Source organism: Staurois parvus, unplaced genomic scaffold, assembly GCF_062004578.1.
Source record: "Staurois parvus isolate SC_StPar_1 unplaced genomic scaffold, SC_StPar_1.0 ptg000636l, whole genome shotgun sequence".
Classification (NCBI taxonomy): domain Eukaryota; kingdom Metazoa; phylum Chordata; class Amphibia; order Anura; family Ranidae; genus Staurois; species Staurois parvus.
In genome coordinates, this window is record NW_028318432.1 from 114,397 (window position 1) to 134,709 (window position 20,313).

At 42.5% G+C, this 20,313-nt stretch overlaps 1 protein-coding gene across 1 annotated transcript in view; it reads right to left on the minus strand.

Annotated features, from left to right (window-relative positions):
• The window catches only part of CUBN (cubilin), a 346,655-nt gene that overhangs the window by 81,612 nt on the left and 244,730 nt on the right, over nt 1–20,313 (minus strand). The window contains exons 46-51 of the mRNA XM_089693694.1: nt 20,071–20,280; nt 16,482–16,622; nt 14,601–14,782; nt 9,506–9,677; nt 2,791–2,997; nt 634–783 (exon numbers count right to left, since the gene is read on the minus strand). Coding sequence (XP_089549820.1) covers nt 634–783; nt 2,791–2,997; nt 9,506–9,677; nt 14,601–14,782; nt 16,482–16,622; nt 20,071–20,280 — 1,062 coding nt within the window. The remainder of the gene's footprint in view (nt 1–633; nt 784–2,790; nt 2,998–9,505; nt 9,678–14,600; nt 14,783–16,481; nt 16,623–20,070; nt 20,281–20,313) is intronic.

Genomic DNA, 20,313 nt, shown 5'->3' on the forward strand with positions numbered 1-20,313 from the left:
CTAAGCCCCATCCAACTGCCAATCTTTAATCCAATGAGAGCTCCTTTATTTGCTCCTGAGGTACAGGGTTTCATCTTGAAGTCATGGATGTTAAACCCCCAAAGGCTCATAGAAGGGTTTTTAGCTAAAAAGGTAGTAGTGAGAATATTGTTCTGTCCAGCAATACCTTACTTTAATACTGTTAAAGAGTTTAACGTAATTCAGGCCTTGTGATGTACAATATTCTTAAGAAATATCAAGACATCAAGACTAACTTGCAATATGTTGCTAATTAGTGTGTTCAAGTGACAGCACCCAAAATTTTGTCAGAGGTTCTTCAGTTAGAAATTATTATTATTATACAGAATTTAAAAAGTGCCAATAGTTTGCAAATGTCTCCTAAATACTGAAAGTAAGACCCCATTTGTGAGCACCTCACACCTCGCTTCTGGAAGTTCAATGCCCAGTCTCATCTACTCTGCAATGTAATGTCAGGATGACCATCAAGAAGTTCATTGGTAGAGAAGCCAACTTAAAACAGCCAGCCTCCTTGACTGATGTCAGTGCCTCTGCTGCACAGCTTGATTGGCCAATACAAAATGTAATGGTACCAGGGCATGCCACAGGTCATCCAAAGAGGCTGTGTAACTTTACCTGTAAATGAATATTCAGCGTAAAATCCGATGTCTTCTACCTGAGCGTTACTAACAAATCGTACCCATATCCGGGGTGCAACAAGAGCGAGAGGGACAGATGGGATGTTCCTGCCACACACTCTGCTTATTAATTGCCCATCCGCATCATCTGTAACATAAATAATGTATCTCTATATTAAAGGCATATTTAAATGTATCAAACATCCTAAGATTAATGATAAAGTTTTCAAAAGGTTGGGAAATAATATAGAGACTTGCCTACTAACTAATAAGAGACACTCCAAATAGGACTGATTGGATAATGCCCAACCTATGCATAGGCTTGGCTCAAAAGAGTTTGACAAGCTGCCCTGCAGCTTCAAGGACAATACCTCACTAGATTGGGGACAGGTGAGTTTAAGACTAGCAGGGGGAGTTGGGGGCAGGACAAAATACAATATGTGTATCTGCACCATTGTTACTCCTGCCAACCACTACAATCACTACAGGACTCAGTCGCCAAAGGTAGGGACCATGGCAATCAGCAGGAGGTATGCTATCTAACGCAGCTGGAAGTGTCGATTAGCAAAGTTGCTTCTAGATCTGAAAGACAGGAAGATTTCATTTGGTGTCCACAAGATAAGCATTTTGTCTCTTCCCTTACTACCTTGATTAGTGAAACAATAAGAAAAGGGACCGGGTCATTTTACAGCAAACCTGTAGTTGCCAGACCATACCTTTCTTCTAACAAACATTCAAATGCTGCATTTTCTTTTCAAACATAGCACTGCAACCAACAAATGTTTTCAGAGCAAAAGGCTGTGTTTGACTTGCTTTTCCTTGTTTATGCAAAAGTATCTCAAAAGTATCTGCTGTGTCCAACGAAACACAAGACAAAGCAGGTCAAACGCAGCCTCAGAAGTGCCATGCTCACTACACCATTGAAGTAAATGGGAATCACTGATCTGCATTTGAAATGCATTTTTAAAATAACACCTGTCTATACAAGCTTATCCATGCACTACTGAAACTTCAAGATATCTAGAATTTTGGGGTATAGAAATAGTAGGAATACAATCTCACCAGGCCCAGACTGGCCATACGGCACACCGGGCATCTGCCCAGTGGGCTGGGGCCACCTGGATAGGAGGGGTGGCCAGGCGGCACATAGAAGAACCGGACCATGCATTTCTCACCTGCCACCAGTGAATGTCTACTTCTCCTCCTCTCCCTCCTGCAGGCATTCAGGTGAGAAATGCATGTTTCGGTTCCTCTATGTTCCACCCAGCCGCTCCTCCTATCCATCTCTTGCTGCCATGGGCTCCTGTATGCTCCCCTGCGGCCACCCCCTCTCATCTCCTGCAGCGCTGACATTGGGTTCTGTCAGGACAGACTGTCCCACTGCTGACCATTCCCCCATCCCACAGACGAGAGAGGAGAGAGAAAGCTGGTCCTGCCCCCACACTGCCTGGAAGTTTTCTTTCTTTCTTTCTCCCCCCAATGGGGCTTCTACAAAAAAAAAGTAAAAAAAAAAATAAAATATAGAATTGTAAAAAATAAATTAAAAACCTTCTGACACTAGTGGTGGAAATACCAGGGTTGCAAAGGTCGCTCTTGCGACCGAGCCCTGGTGTTCCACCATAAGACTCAGAGGAAAGGGTCCCTGGGCTTGGGGCTGCTCAGTCCAAAATGCCTGGGCCTATTTTCTGTCTCAGTCCGGGCCTGCCCCTACCCATTGCATAATTAATAAGAAGCAATTTAAAGAATAACTAAACCCAAGAACAAAGATGCAATATATTGTAGCTTACAGTCCTTAGGTGTGGTAGCTGCATTAGTTTACTTTTTTTTTCCAAGCTAGCAACATTTTCAGCAAAAGAAGTTGATATTGCTGGAAATGAAGTGTCACTGGTCACTTCCTGTGAGATGACGAAGAATATCTTCCTTACTAGCTATCATCTGTGCATCATCATTGACCTTTCCCCCACGTAATGGAGATGAAGAGATACTTCAGATGTGGAGATGTTTGTAGTCCATAGCAGGAGCGCACATTAAGATGACAACCATGGATCCTTCCATAGATACAGTAGAGGAGTGATGTAGTCACTCAGGAAGTGTTATTGTAAGATTACCAGGTAAAATAACACAAATGTAGCTGAAAAAAAAAGAAAATTCTCACCTAATCGGATCTCCACAAAGTCATTCAGACAATTTGGGTGCGTTTCCAGTCGCAGTGTCTTGAGCTCGATGTGCGTAGTGGAGTTATAGGCATTGGGGTTCTGAATGACCCACTCGCAGTTTAAGTTTTTGTTGTAATTATTGACTTGATTGTATCCAGGAGATGTAAAGTTACCTCCAACAGGTTTCATTAGTGGTCCTCCACAGACTTCAAGACAAAATGATTTAATTTAATTATTATTATTATGTCATTATCACATTCCATCCAACATTTATAATTCTAAAAACGGAACAGATTTCAGACGTGCCCACACTCTGATCAACTCTGTTTATTGGCCTAAATTTGAATATAATTTTTGCGAAGCCCTAACTTTATGGCTATATATTTCAGTTTTAACAGCAGCACAGATCTAATAGAAAAGACTGACTACAACTTTAAAATCAGAAGTTGTTAAAATTTCAAATATAACCATAACAGATTCCTCTCCGTTCCAAGCTGCTCCTCCCCGCTACCATGAGAGCGCTGGGTGCTGGACATCAAACTTAGCCGTCCACACTCATGAAGTCAGAGCAGGAATAAAAGACCACCATGCACTGGTGGCATCACTGGAATCCACGTTTATTGTATGAAACAACCACAAAAGCTTCAATGGCGATCCCCAATCTAGGACCACCCCTGCTGTTGCCTTTCACTCAATAGGGCTTAAAGCGGAGTTCCACTCACGCTGTCAAAAAATAAAAGTCAGCAGCTACAAAAACTGTAGCTGCTGACTTTTAAAAAACAGCCACTTACCTGTCCCTCGGTCCCGTGGTGTGTCCCCCGCAGCCCGTTTCAGCTGCTGTCTTGTATTCCAAGAGGTCGGCATCTTCAGTGTGGGCACCCGGCTGTGACAGCTTGCGGCTTCACAGCCGGGTACCCACTGCGCATGTGCAAGTAGCGCTACGCTTCATGAATGGTCCTGAACTCTTCTGGGACCTGTCATGTGTCCCAAAAGACTACAGGGAGGGAGGACACCTTCCGCTTCCGATCGCTTAGGCGATCGGACCGGAAGTGGGAGTGGGTACCTGTCAAGTTCGGGTACCCACTCCCTCCCTCACCCCCCAAAGGTGCCAATCCTTAATGGGAAGCAGTGGAGCAGTCCTTAAAGCGGAACGTCCCCTTTTGGGTGGAGCTCCGCTTTATTGGCAGAGATCAAACATGGATTCCAGCGACGCCACTGGGTGTTTGGAGTTCTTTTACTCCTGCTGCAAAAATAACCAGTTACAATATATCTAAAGCCACAATAAGTATATCTAAAGTTTTGGATACAGTAGTGAATTGTTAAAATAAAATTTTAATTTTCTTTCACTGCCTGAATCCCTTTGCGGAGACTTTACTTAACTTCCTGACCCAGAGAAACAAGAGCAAGTCCATGGAAATCCCCTCTTAGGCAAGGAACAGGTTTCTCTACTAGAAACTTTCTCCACACTTTCTGCTATGTTGATAACCATAAAACTTCCCATTGCTTTTTCGACTGCTGAGAATATTCACCTGGGAAAAGTGAAGTTGGAACTTTTGTCAGGCTGTTGTTATTGTCTCTGTGCCTGATTGGAAAATTCAAATTCAAAATATACTGGAAGTAAATAAGAGATGAAATCTTCTAAGAGACACCCTAGCTCGGTTATGAAAGCCCAAAAGGGGATTTTTTCTTCAGTTTGGAGAGATTTCTTTGCACTTCCTGTTATGCCTAAAGAATGGGAAGGGAAGTTAAAGGATAAGTACACTTTTGATAACATGTTATTTGTTACACACATATTCAGGGTGTAGCAAGTAACACATTATTGTAACACCAGCCCTCAACCCCCCCCCCCCCCGATCACCTGTTGTGACAGCTAGTGGGGAATCTTCTCCCCCCACAAGCTGTCACAATTTATTAAGAAATGTGACTGTGTGGGGCTCCACCCACCCGGTCATGTTATTCATTTACATAGTTCTGTGAATGACAAACCACAAGTCCCTGCCAAAAAAAATGTGCATTTATTATTTTTTTGGGAAAAAGTGAACTTATCCTTTAAATTATCCCATTGGAACACAAACAGCAAACGAAGCCTTACAGATGCATGTGGTAATTAACAAAATCCAAGCATGTGTAGCACAAAATAACATGGTGTCTATGACTAAACAGATGTTTTAAGCCTTGCCAACTCTAACCAAAACGGAAAAAAAAAAGTTTGGCTTTAGATATACTTTAAAGTGTTACTAAACTCACAACAGTAAAATCAATCTATAGATGCAGTAAAGCATGCTTGTTATACTCACTGTGGAACTTAAAGGGTTAATCCTCCACATTGTGTAAAAAGGCTGTTTGATCCTGTCTTCTCTGATCCTCCCCTTCTTCTACTGTCCCCAATCCATCTGCTGAAAGTACAGAGCTCTAGGGGTCACGCTGCACATGCTCAGTTTAGTGTGTATTGCTAGAGGGTTTTTTTTTTCTTTGGGAGGGTGCATGTGATCAGCACAGGGACAAACAGCATTGTAAAATAGTTGCATTTCCATGTTCTGAGGACTGTGGAAGTTGAGATATAGTGAATGTAGGATCATGGCTTTAGTAACACTTAAAAGGATTAGAAAAAGGTCACAGGTTTAAGTCAGTATTTTACAGTGGTTCTAAAGGCACAACATGTTTTACCTTAATGCATTGCCTCCATTAAAGTGTTACTAAACCCCAGACCCTGCATTCACTATATCTGGTCTCCCACAATACACAGAACATGGAAATGCAATTATTTTAGTAAATATAAACTGCTAAATACCTTTTCTCATCAGCAGTTAGAGCAGTCTCGTAACTTCTATCAGTGTCCAGCCAAGCACTGGTTAACGCTTATAGGAGGAGTTTTCATTCTCCTCTGATTGTCTTATGAGGCTGCAGGGCCTCTGACCCTGTCTGGACAGCACTGATTGACCCTGTGCTGATCACATGCACCCTCCCAAAACATAAAAACTAGCAATACACACACCAAACTGAGCATGTGCAGAGTGCCTCCTAGGGCTCTGTACTATCAGCAGATGGACTGCAGACTGTGGAAGAAGGGGAGAATCAGAGAAGACAGGATCAAACAGACTTTTTACACAATGCAGAGGATTACCCCTAAGGTGAGTATAACAAGCATGCTTTACTGTTTTAACAAACTGACTTTACTGTTGTGGGTGTAGTAACGCTTTAAGATAAAAAATGTCCCAGTTGCTGTATCTCCCCCTCAGCTCCAAATATTTACCTGAGCCCTCTCTCAATCCAGCGCTGTGCCCATCTGCAGAAGCACTGGTCTCTCTCTCTCCTCACAGGACTCAGTGAGAGCAGTGGCTCCTGCTTCTGTCAATCAAATCTTGGGAGGAGGGAGCTGCTCTCTGTGCGTTTACAGACATATACAACCTGGCTCAGGAGCGAGCCTGCACGTGTGCACCAATAGAAGACTGTACAGGGGCGGACTGACAACTCATGGGGCCCCCGGGCAATAGGAGATCATGGGGCCCCTGTGTCCTTGCCCAAACTCAAAAAAGCCTATGAAAAAGGTACCAGTGGCATCTCATGGGGCCCCCTACTGACCCCGGGCCCTTGGGCAGTGCCCAAGTTTCCAAATGGTCAGTCCGCCCCTGAGAAGACAGCTTCCTATGGTGGCACACAGGAAAAAGGAGGAGCACAGAGCCATGGTGTGGAACCCCAGAAGAGGAGGTTTGGGGTCGCTCTGTGCAATATCATTGCACAGAGCAGGTAAGTATAACAATTATTATTTTAGAAAAAAAAACATTTACAACCGCTTTAATTAGCATTTGTATTTTGGCACTAAAACCTCCCTGAGAATGAATGTACCATTTTTATTGCTCTGCCAAGTTTAAATGCAACTAGTTCTTACTAGCACTGAGAAAAAGATGGGGAGAAGATGTCTGCACCAGCACAGGGCCTCACAGATGTCTCATCATTGAAGCAGAGGTAAGTATTTGCATTGATTAGTTCAGCTTTGAGACTGGGAGAGGGAGGGGCAGTACTAGAGGCCAGAAAGGTGTACAAAGTTTCGGTTCTTCTGTGTAATACGGAGGGAGGCCAACAATGAGGATGAATGCCATAGACCAGTGATGGCAAACCTATGGCACGCAGAGCCATCTCAGTGGGCACGCCAGGAGGAAGAGAGGAAGAGAACGCGCTCTCCTGCGCACCTCCGGGGGCGCGCACCGGGCGATCTCCGTGATCGCTGTGTCCGTGACATGGTAAAAGGCCAATCACAGCGGCCTTTTACCACGTGATCAGCCGTGTCCAATGACACGCTGATCACCGGGAAATGCAAATGCCGGTTCTCGGCTGCACTTTCCTCACGCTGTCAGATCGTGAGGAAAGTACTGCCGAAAACCAGCAGTTGTCAGAACAGGGATCGGCACCGATCATCAGGGTTACTGATCATCAGTGCCCTGATGATCGGTGCCCACCTGTGCCACACACAAGTTCCGCCCACTTGTGCCCAGCAATGCGCCCACCTATGCCCAGCAGTGCGCCCACCTGTGCCCAGCAATGCACCCACGTGTGCCCAGCAGTGCGCCCACCTGTGCCCAGCAATGCGCCCACCTATGCCCAGCAGTGCGCCCACCTGTGCCCAGCAATGCACCCACCTGTGCCCAACAGTGCGCCCACCTGTGCCCAGCAATGCACCCACGTGTGCCCAGCAGTGCGCCCACCTGTGCCCAGCAATGCACCCACCAGTGCCCACCTGTGCCACCCACCAGTGCCCATCAGTGCAGCCCAGCAGTGCTGCCAGTCAGTGCCACCAGTCAGTGCCCAGCGGTTGTGCCAGTCAGTGCCCAGCAGTGATGTCAGTCAGTGCCACCTATCAGTGCTGTCTATCAGTACCCATTATCAGTGTCGCCTATCAGTGCCACCTATCTGTGACACCTCATTAGTGCTGCCCATCAGTGCCACCCATCAATGATGCCCAGCAGTGCCGCCGGTCAGTGCCGTCTGTCAGTGCCTCCAGTTGGTGCTGTCAGTGCCGCTTATCAGTGCCCATCATTTCCTGCATATCAGTGCATCATCAGAGCCTCCTCATCAATGCTCACCAGTGCCGCCCCATCAGTGCTATCTATCTGTGCCGCCTCATCAATGCCCATCAGTGCTGCCTATCAGTGCAGCCTCACCAATGCACATCAAAGAAGAAATATTACCTGTTTGCAAAATTTTAGAACAGAAGCAAAGGAAACCTTTTATGTTTTTAATTTTTTGCTCTTTTTTCATTTATAGTGCAAAAAATAAAACACCCAGTGGTGATTAAATACCACCAAAAAAAGCTCTATTTGTGTGAAAAAATGATAAAAATTGCATATGGTTACAGTGTTGCATGACCGCACAATTGTCTTTGTTAAGTGCAACAGCACTGAAAGCTGAAAATTGTCCTGGGCAGGAAGGGGGTAGAAGTGCCCGGTAGGCAAGTGATTAATTCCAGTGTTGGCACTTTGAAATAAAAAAGTTGGTTTTGTGTTGCAGTTTGGGCACTCGGGCTCAAAAAGGTTCGCCATCACTGCCATAGACCAATGACGTTACCCACTGGGATTTAATGCTCTAGCTGTTGTTTGAAGAAGGGAGAGAGTAACCCCCCACCAACTGCACCAGCCACACCAGAATGTTTGCGAGATCAGAGCTTTTCACTTATGTAAATGCATAGGAAAATAATGTAAAAAAAAAAAACGTATTTCCATTGCAATTTATTTTAAAATATATAAAGAGCAATGGAGAAAAAAAGGAGAGTGCACATTTAAAGGATAAGTTTACCTTTAATAACATGTTACATTTTCCACCCATTTTTAGGGTGGAACATGTACCCATAGCTGCAGCTGCACTCCCCCCCCCGACAGATAATATGAGAAGTTTCCCCGTACTGTCAAATTTGAAAACAGTGCTCGCCCACACGGCCTCGTCATTCATTCCCGGACTTCCGTGAATGAATGAACTGCAAGTCCCAGCAGCCTTAGCAGCTGTGGGCTTGTAGTTTTCAATGAACTACCAAAGCGCTGTGGAGCGCCGTCGTAGTTCATTGAAGCTTCCTGTCAGTATATCTGCTGGACCGTACATCCCGTACGGCAAACGGATATTTTGATAGCATCAGCAATCTACTGATCACTGATGCAATGCTTTCCAGGCTCCTTTGCACAAAAACAATAAATGCACATTTTTTTACCTGCATTTATTATTTTTGTCCAAAAGGTGAACTTACCCTTTAAATGCTTTTTTGACTTAGCCTTTCCTTACACTTTAACTGTATCAGAGTAAATGGTATCATCTTTGTGGCTGAGCTATGTGATGGGACTGTGTAATGCAGGCCATAGATGGGCCGTTTATCGGCTGAATTGTTGGCCGATAAACGAAAAATCGGTTGGCCCCGTTGCCAATGCTGCCACCAATGTCCACAAAAAACGGCAGTTTTCCAGCATGACCGATAAAAATAAACGAGAAGATCCGCAAAAAAAATGGCCAACGGGCTGGCCCCACTAACGGCGTGAATATCGACAGATTTTTTGTGCGGATGAAAATTCGGCCGATAAACGAACCGTCTATGGCCTGCATGGGTCGCATGACTAAATGGGTAAAAATGCAAATCATTTGGCAGGCAAAATTATATGTATATGTATATGTAATTTATATGTAAATTCTACGTATATTCTATGTATATTATTTACAGTCAAACTAATCCTCTACCTGCGTCTTCCATTGAAGTGAACGTTGCCTTGAAACCTCCATTGGAAACAGACCCATCGCTGACAAATAAAACTCTCATGGTGTTTCCAGAAGATCTGATAACTGTATCTGGAGCGATATTGCCACAAAACTGTTCCAAGAGAGGTGATTGTGTCCTGTAACCATTGTACACCTGCGATCAACCAAGATTTAACAGGAAATGTTACACAAGAGTACTAAAATGAACAATTTAATACTACAGGTGTACCTCGGTTTATGTACGCCTCAGGTTAACGTAATTTTCGGTTTACGAATGTGTCGGTTTACAAATTTTTTTCGCAATACGAAGCAAGTTTCCCCAGGATGCATTGCACCTGGGAGATTTATAACGCCAGCCCCGTGCCTTTAACCACTGCCTCTCCGGACACTTTTACCCCCTTCCTGTCCAGGGCAATTTTCAGCTTTCAGCGCTATCACACTTTGAATGACAATTGCGCGGTCATGCAACACTGTACTCAAATGAATTTTTTACCATTTTTTTGAGACAGATAAAGCTTTATTTTGGTGGTATTTATTCACCGCTGGGATTTTTATTTTTTTTGCTATGTAAATGAAAAAGTCCAAAAATTTTGAAGTGTTTTTTTATACAATTTTGCAAATAAATAATATTTAATCATAAATCTTGGCCAAAATTTATTCCGTTATCTTTTTAGTAAAAACAAATAAATCCAAATTAGTTTATAACCAAAAATTATAATTTTTAAACATTTTTTTTTACATTTTTATTTTAATTTTTTATATTATTTTTTATTTTTACATACTGTCACCCTAGCAGTACAGTGTCACCATGGTGACACTGTACTACTTGTGGGGGGTGAGGAAGATTTTTTTTTTTACACTGATTGCTTTTCCACCCATATAGGATGTAAAAGCAATCATTTCTCTTTCTCTCTGTCTGCATTCTTGCAGTCATTGAGAAGTACTGAGTGAGCTGTGATTGGTCACAGCTTGTCACATGGTACAAGGCTGTTGTGGATGGCCGTGTACCATGTGACCTCTGTGATCATTCACAGATTTCACACGTAGTAAGCAATGATGTCACAAGTGACATCTTGCTTACTACTTTGCATGTGATCACTGATTGGCCAATTAGTGATCACATGATCGGGACCTCGTACAGAGGTCCCGTCCGACGATCGGTGTTTCACTGTGTCCGGAGGACACAGCGGGCAGCGGATCGCGGTGCTGCACGCTCCCAGGGAGCGCGCACAAGCAGGGTGCGGGGAGGCCGTTTATTAATGGCCACCCGACCCTGTACTGCCACCGTCTGGCCGTTTATATAGCACGGCCGGTCCAGAAGTGGTTAAAGTTTATAAAAAGTTTTGAACAGCTGAGACTTTTTTTTTTAACTTTTTTCTGACCTCCACAACGGATTAATTGGTATTCCTATGGGAAACCGCATTTAGGTTTAAAAATTTTTGGCAATACGAAACGTCCAGGAGAACGCATTAAATTCATAAACCGAGGTACACCTGTACTTTTGTGATTATCAGTCTCACCAAAAAGGATAATTCTCAGCAATTTGACAAAGTGTCCAAAGAGTGTTTATACAAGAATTAATTTTTAAAAGCATTTCCTTACTGTTCTGGAATTCACACTTCAAAAAATAATGTTATACATCAGCATTACACAGAAATGCGAAGGGTGTGAATTAGCGACTAAGATTAAGTGTGAGCTTTTACATTCACAAACATAACAGATTAATCTGGTAAATAAGCAAAAAAAAAAAATCACAAATTTCTCCTGAACAAATATTGTTTTTTTTCCCCTACTGTAAGAAAAAACCCTAAGGCCCCTTTCACATGGGCGTTCTGTTTTTTTTCAGTTTTGATCAGTTTTACAACAGTTTCCATCAGTTTTCATCAGTTCATATTAGTTTTTCATCAGTTTACATCCATTTTTCATGCGTTTTTCATCCACTTACACCCGTATACATCCATTTTCATCCATATACATCTGTTTTTTGTCCACTTACGTCTGTTTTCACCCATTTTCACTCGTTTCCATCTGTTTTTTGTCCGTTTACATCCATTGTTTGTTCGTTCTGTGTTTTTATAACAAAAGAAAAATAGGGTTTTCTTCTGTTAAAAAAAAAAGGATGTTAATGGATGTGGATATTAACGGATGTAAACAGATGACATCCGTACATGGACAGATTAAAAATGCCCGTGTGAAAGGGGCCAAACTGAGAAAACTGTTGCAGTGTTCTGTTTTGAGAATGTATATGAAAATCCCCTTACAGTGTTCTATATACAGTAAAGTGCTATTTTGTCACCTAAAAATTAGTACTTGTATATACTTATTTGTTGGGTGTTGTTGGGAGCAAGCTGTCATAGTAAGGTTATGCTTCTGTCTTACCAAATTCTGTATACGTGAGTAGAAAGAGCACAGTGGTTCTGTGGGTTCCCCCACAATAAAGCAGAACAAAATAAAGATGACCTGGTACAAAACAGTTTTAAGGTTAAAAACAACACTGAAATGCAGACACCATATGGTATTATCCTTTATATCGATCTCTTTGCAGCCCCTTGGAACCTAGGCCCAAGTTGTATGCAGTCTTGACTTCTGCACCAGACTCACCCACTGACACCAGCCTTGACTTCTGCACCAGCCTCACCCACTGACACCAGCCTTGACTTCTGCACCAGCCTCACCCACTGACATGGACACATGACACCAGGGGCGGACTGACAACTCATGGGGCCCCTGGGCAATAGGGGATAATGGGGCCCCTGTGTCCTTACCCAAACTCAAAAAAGCCTATGAAAAAGGTACCAGGGGCATCTCATGGGGCCCCCTACTGACCCCGGGCTCTCGGGCAGTGCCCGAGTTTCCAAATGGTCAGTCCGCCCCCTGCATGACACTAAGATCTGTGATTTAATTGTGGGCAGTAGAAGCTCTGCAATTGATAAGTGAATGAAAGGATAGCACCTTAAATAAGCCGTGGTTGCTTGCTTTTTTGGTTGCAAATTGTATCACTGGGGATGTGGTGCTCATATTTTCCATCACCATACTCCTATATTAACTGAATGACAGTAGATGGGGCTTAGCACCAGGAAGAAGCTGTGGTTAAATTTTGACTTGGGTAGAGGTCAAGGACCTAAGAAAAGCTTGTTTTTTTATTCAAAGATGGTTCTTGAGACACATAGGGATCAATTTGAAGACTTAAACTGGCCATACACAACTTGATTTCTTTTCCTTAACTGAGTTTGGGCTGAATGAGAGATCAATTGAATCCTCCATCCATGCTAAACAATGTGGATGGGGAATTTCCACCGCTGGGTATTGTATTTAGGCAGCCGCAGTGACTGCATCCTGAACCATCTATTTGGCCGATAGTGGTTCTGACAGGGTCACCCACAACCAGAATTTCAGCTGTTTCAGCAGGGATAGGCCACAAAGTGAGACATGTATGGACAGCTTAACCCAGGTACTTGCAAACACCACAGTGCACAACAACAAGTGCACACATGGTAGTAGAAAAAACATGTCTACATGGTGCCTGTTTTAGGCCAGGTCAGGTTCACCTTAAAGCGAATGCATGTGTTTTTTTAATACACTTACACTTGTAACTGTATTTCTCAAATACAGAAATTAATGAGTCAAAAAGTTAAACAAAGCCCTTCATGTAGAATCAGTTGCACACACTTTGCCAATAAGCAGACAGGCAATGCTGTGCTTTTTTATAAGAAAGCCCAGCATGTCTTGCAAACTGGATGTCATAAATGCTTTCCATATTTGTAAAAAAAAATTATATACTGTATACAGTGACGAAAATAATTATTTGATCCCCTGAAAATTTTGTAAGTTTGCCCACTTACAAAGAAATGAAGGGTCTATATTTTTTTTTATCATAGGTGTATTTTAAATGATAGAGACTGAATATCAACCAAAAATCCAGAAAAAACACATAATACAAATGTTATAAATTGAGTTGCAGTTCAGTGAGCAAAATAACATTTTTTGGACAATTTCATGCTCCCACATTTGCAGGAACAGTTTGGGGGTGGCCCCTTCCTGTTCCAACATGACTGCGCACCAGTGTACAAAGCAAGGTCCATAAAGACATGGATGAGTGAGTTTGGGGTGGAGGAACTTGACTGGCCTGCACAGACTCCTGACCTCAACCTAATATAACACCTTTGGGATGAATTAGAGCGAAGACTGCGAGCCAGGCCTTCTTGTCTGACTGCCTGACCTCACAAATTCACAGAGTTGAAGCTGTTATAGCTGAAAAGGGTGGGGCCAACTCAATATTGAACCCTACGGACTAAGACTGGGAAGTAATTAAAGTTCATGTGCGTGTAAAGGCAGGCCGACCAATACTTTTGGCAATATAGTGTATGGTATGCCAGGCTCTGACTGGTGCAGACTGTTAACAGTTCTATGACTACATAATCATTTTTCTATGCATTATTCAATGTAAATGTGGACCTCTGCTGTTGTCAAAAAATGTCCCCTTCCAGTTCTCCAGTCCAAAGACTCTTTACCCATTAGCCAGATAGTTAAGAAACTCCAGGCCAAACTTTATTTTTTGGTTTAGGATAGAATGGAGAAGACATTAAACCCCTGTTAGATTTTCCTGCTGTCTTTGTCCCTGTTGGAGATATTCTCGTTTCTGGGACCAGAGAGGAAGTGAGGGGAAATCTCCCCAATGAGAACACATTAAAAAAAAAATCTGGCAGAGGTCCAGCACTTCCAAGAGCACTCACTTTAAATATTTCCATATCTAGTAAATCCTACAGCAAATACAAGGTATTTTTGAAAAGCAATTACTGTAAGTATCTGATTCTGTCTTGATATCAGCCTCCTGCAAACCCCTGTACAGCAGAACTGGAAGAAAAAAAGGCAACACTCATAGGCTGGGGGCTGGGAGATGATCAAGCTATATTGCTTAACTACAGTAGAAGAAAAGTAAGCTTACCAACCTGGCTCTGTTACCTGGCAGGGATGTGAAAATTTCAGGGAGAGACATGCAAATCATTTGGCAGACTAAACATTTCGAATAAACACTGTATACCTGGAGTTCAGCTTTAAAATTTAACACACCACTTACAGCCACATAGTCATAATTGCAGTTCTGTTGGTCCTGCAGCCGTAGGTCGTGAATTGTCAGTGTGACCCGCCTCCTTTCTGGTACCCTTATTCTCCAATCACAAACACGATCATGAGGGTACAGGTTGGGGTAATTAGGAGAGCTCAGAGCTCCACTGCTTCCATCAATTTCTCCTCCACATTCTGAAATATAGTATATGTATAACCATGTGTTATTCACTCATTAATAAAGAAAACCTGTCATGGGAGAAACATGGGGCTGCCATTGCTGACATCTTCTAGAAATGCCTGCTGCCTGGCTGACAGTCTGACTCCTTGCTTCAATACTCTGAGTTACTGGGCAGAACAGGTATGTAGATAAGGTGTTCTGACATTCTTCTGACATCCCTTATATGCATACTTGTTCCAGGTCAGTGACTCAAAAAATATCAAGTGGTGCACCATAACAGCCAGTCAACCAGCATTTTTAAAAGGATCTTAGGCAACACTGTAGTATTCTCACAACCAGTTTGCCTTAAAGGGACACTGTCATTTTACCCATTCAGGGAAATGTGACAGTGTCTACAGATAGCCTACCTTTCAGTTATATTTCCAGAGCCACACTAACAGCAAGGCTTCCATGTGTAGGAGAGCACATGGCCTCCCCATATGATGGGGCCTGAGTGGCCAATAACCAGGGCCAAACACTGTCATGTTATGATGTTATCTAAGCTTTGACAGTAGTCAAAACTGGAGCTTAGACAGGTGAGGAGGTCAGGGCTACTGTTAGAAATCATGGGGCCCTGTACAGCTTACATGACAGGGCCACTCCTCTCCTGAAAATATCAAATTATATTTTTGCTGAAATGCCATGTCTGCAATGCTATGATTCCTTCAATAATTTTTTAATCCTTTATTTTTTTTAGAATTTAATGTTTTATTTATATTTCTTTACTTTTTCTAACCTGCTCTGCTGGGGGCATTTGGTGAAATATCAGAGGTTTAAACAGACCCCTGATGTCTCACATTTGAAACAGAAAATGACTGAGAATATAGATTCATCAGTCCTTTTCTCTGCAGCCTCAGCTGCACTGGACAGTGAATGAATGGGAAGCATGCTGAGGCTTTCTGTTCATTCACAAAATGAAGCATAGTAAACACAGTGTACTATGCTTCAATGATGAATGGACACAGGAGCAATTGGTACCGCTTGGTCACTATGTTCATTCAGGAAAGGAAGGGGCTGGTAAATATGACATATTTACCGGCCCCTGCTTTCCATCCTTAAACAATCCCACTGTGTGTCCACAGCAGCTGCCAGCAGGAGAGGAGAGAAGTCTACAGTGCTGTGGGGAGAGGGGGGCACACAGGGAGCCCTGACAAAAATGAAAGGGGTGCAGATCCAAAAACAGATTGTCCTGCAGCACAGCCAAAGGAAGAAGAAGAAGGAGAAGCCAAGAGCGCTGCAGGGGGGATCCACAAATCACAAGTGTCAGCAATAAGGCAGTACAGCTGGTCATCCTGCTCGCCAGGTGCCCGGGCTCCCTTTTTGAACTGATGCGGCCTGGGCCCAGTACGGGAGGGTCAGCTGCACTGTCTTATCAGTGGCCCTGGAGGAGGTGATGAGGATGGTTGGGTAATTATGTATGCCTGCAAGGATGTGCTATCTGAAGATATATCTGTAGGCTATATGCCTTTATTTACCCTGATTTGGCAAAGTGTCTTTCAAGCATCATCTATGGAATGATCCTGGTGAAGAGGACCTGTCTTTCAGGTTACATGAGAGAGGACAAAGCAAAAGCAAGACAAAATGCAAACACTCCATTATTTTGATAGTCAAGCAAAAGCATCAAAGATACTGCCAGTATTTCTTACAAGCATCCTATGGCTTTTCTTCAGTTACCTTCAGTACTGGCTTCATACTGCAGCTGAAATCCTTTGGCATTCACAGATCCATCGCTGACAAATTTTACATAAGCAAAACTATCCGATGTCCTCAAGGCCAGAGGCACTGTATTTCCACAAAATTTGCCCAGCAATTTCCCTAGAATAGGAAACAAATCGTATTTCTGCTTTAAAGGACCACTACGAGAAATATCGTTACATTTACTGCTACGCCCAGACCGGAATGTAACACATTTTGTACTAGGGTAGTGTTTCCTAATTTCTAGTTAGAACATTCAGAGATTCACCATAACAATTTTTAAATATCATTAAATGAAAAGAAAAAAGTGCACAAAATAATTACAGAAAATATATTATAAAAAAAGACATAAGCAACAGAAAAATAAAAGGGTTCAAAATTGAAAAAAATACTTAAAGTGGACCTTCACTCTCTCAATCAACATTGACTATTTTAATCCTTGTGCTAACATTATTAACTAGATAGGAAGGTATATCATATTTAATTGTTTTAAACTTTTTTTTTTTTTAACATTTCTTCAGTTGCTACCTGGTTTCTGGCCTAGGCCAAAAATATGTCATACATCCCAGGAGTCTTCAGGAAGGAAGGAGCAGCTTTCTTAGATAAGCACACCCTCCAGTCTGCATGCCTGAGCTAAGGGCAGATGGATTCCAGGAAGAAAATACTACAAATTATCTGCCCTTACTGAAGACGGCCACGGCCAGAAATGCCAGGAGAGTGTGTTTCAAAGTGATATCTCAAACAAAATAAATCATGAAGATATGGATGGATAGGTTTAAGTATTCAATATTATAAATTAATCAAAGAGTGCTTTTGCTTTGTGGTGCTCATATACAGTCTAGTTCTGTTTTAAGCAGAGTTCACCTCATCTTCAGTACAGTTACTGGAGAGTTTTATTATGCTCAGAGGAACGATCATTAATGCTCACTATCCTGGATATGCCTATATTATTATTATTATTATTACATCGAGTTTATATAGCGCCAAAGGGTTTGCTCAGAGCTGTACAATAGGGGGGACAATACATGGCACAGTACAACAAAAACAGACAGCGTACGAGGGGTAAGAGGGCCCTACTCTTTCAAGCTTACAATCTAGGAGGGAGGGGGTAGTGGAACAATAGGAAGTGGCTGAGGGGAATGAAGTGGCTGAGGGGGATGAAGTGGTGGGAGGAGAAGGGAGAATGGCCGTTAGGTGAGGGTGGGGTAGGCTTCCCTGAAGAGATGGGTTTTGAGGGAGCGCCTGAATGTGGGGAGGGAAGGAGACAGTCGAATGGATTGGGGCAGTGAGTTCCAGAGGATAGGGGAGGACCTGGAGAAGTCCTGCAGTCGTGCATGGGAGGAGGAGACCAGGGAGCAGGATAGAAGGAGGTCCTGTGAGGAGCGAAGGGTATGGGTAGGGTGGTACTTGGGGATCAGGTTGGTGAGGTAGTCAGGGGCAGTGTTATGAACGGCTTTGTAGGTCAGGATTAGAAGTTTAAATTTGATGCGTTGGGCAATCGGGAGCCAGTGGAGGGAGAGGCAGAGGGGGGTGGCAGAGGTGGAGCGGGTGGTGAGGTGGATGAGTCTGGCCGCTGAGTTCAGGATGGTCTGGAGCGGGGAGAGCCTGCACTTGGGTAGGCCAGTGAGAAGAGAGTTGCAGTAGTCTATAATGTATATATCCAAAGATCAATGCTCCACATTCTGAAAACCAGTATGTCATTCATCAAAATAAAGTTCTGGGTTATTACAGACCAAAACTGATACAGTATATATCTGATGTATATGTTTGCAAGGATAATAGTAATGAAAAAGTTGTTACATTTAGGTTTTTCGTATTATTTATATTAATTCAAAGAGGTCTAATGTGTTGTATAAGTCTATGTGTTGTAGCCTTCTGGAACTTGTAACATAGTTGTGTTTGGTGTCTGACTGAGTGATATTTTTTTGTAATGTAATGTAACTTCCTTATAGTAAAAATTATGGATTTTGTATGGCTAATTAAGGTTTATGAGGTCTTTACTATTTCAGACTGGACTGCGTTTGTTTTTCAAATGCCTTGCCTTTTATGACTGCTTAGCAGAGACAGGAGATTTTAATGTGGCAGTGTTGTCACCAACTTTAGAACTGAGGATGGCATGGAAGTGTCCCCATTCTCTCCACACAATTTGTGGTTTGTCAGACCTCGCTATCATCACAGGTGGTAAGTAAAGACAGCTGTGTTAGTGCTGACAGATTAAATTATATATACAGTATGTCACTTTTTTATTTTGCCCATAGTTCCACTTTAACTTCTTAACTTCACCGTATCTGACATTTAAACACATCTCTCACACTTAAAACATATTCCAAATTTTCAAAGAACTATTTTTAAGCCCATGAGTTGGAAAAACAAAATACTATTAACATTTAACATTTAACACAGTATAGTATAGTGTCCAAAAAGGCAGTCTTGTGACATGTAGCAGAATACATTTCAGCCTAAATTTGTGAAGAAATTTGATTTTATTGAATATCTTTGTAACAAAGTAAAAATATTTTGTTTTTAAAATTCTTGGTCTTTTTTCATTTAGAAAAGGTATTTAGCAGTTAATATTTACTAAAATAATTGCAGTTCCATATTCTGTGTACTGTGGGAGACAAGATATAGTGAATGCAGGGTCCGGGGAGACCAGATATAGTGAATGCAGGGTCCGGGGAGACCAGATATAGTGAATGCAGGGCCTGGGGAGACCAGATATAGTGAATGCAGGGTCCGGGGAGACCAGATATAGTGAATGCAGGGCCTGGGGAGACCAGATATAGTGAATGCAGGGTCCGGGGAGACCAGATATAGTGAATGCAGGGTCCGGGGAGACCAGATATAGTGAATGCAGGGCCTGGGGAGACCAGATATAGTGAATGCAGGGTCCGGGGAGACCAGATATAGTGAATGCAGGGCCTGGGGAGACCAGATATAGTGAATGCAGGGTCCGGGGAGACCAGATATAGTGAATGCAGGGCCTGGGGAGACCAGATATAGTGAATGCAGGGTCCGGGGTTTAGTAACAATTTAATAAAGACAATGTTCTGGTTTTCTGTACAAAAAAAAATGCATTGTTGGGGATAAAGGTACCCTAGACACATTTAAAGCGAATCTAATTTTGGATATAGCAGTATGTGTCCCCTTGGGGAGATGCAGTCTATCTGTGTTCCAATTGGGAGATTTAATCTCTCAAGTTAATATAAACTAAATTATTAAAATAAATCTCTCTATCTATTCAATCTAAATGTATTTTTTGTGACTACTCTATGTGTCCTGGGACATTGTCACTGGGCCTGAAAGTGAGGGAAAATCACAAATTTTGAAGTGTCATCAAAACAGGAATTACGTTGTAAATCTTTCTCTCACTTCTGTGTCTATAGGCCTGGAAGTGAAGGGAAATTTCCCTGATGGGAGACAGATGGCAAAAATGAATTTTAATTTTAAAACTATTAACATGACACAAGCCTTTGTTAATAATACAAAACAGACCTGACTAAATATAGGCAACCTTCCCACATGTGTTTCACATTTCCAAGTACAAGGCAATCTTCTTTTAAGCACTCACCAGATGCATTGTATTCACGGATTTCAATGTAGTCATTTGAACAGTTTGTTGAGTCTTGAAGATCAAGGGCTACGAATGTAATGGCCAAGTAATGTCCTGTAGGACCATTGAAGGACCATTCGCACAAAGAGGAGTCTGTGTAATTCTCTGATGGGTAACCTGGATTCTGAATAATACCACTCTGACCAAAAAGAGTTCCACCGCAAGATGCTGTAAAGTGAAAGATATCAATTATTATATTCA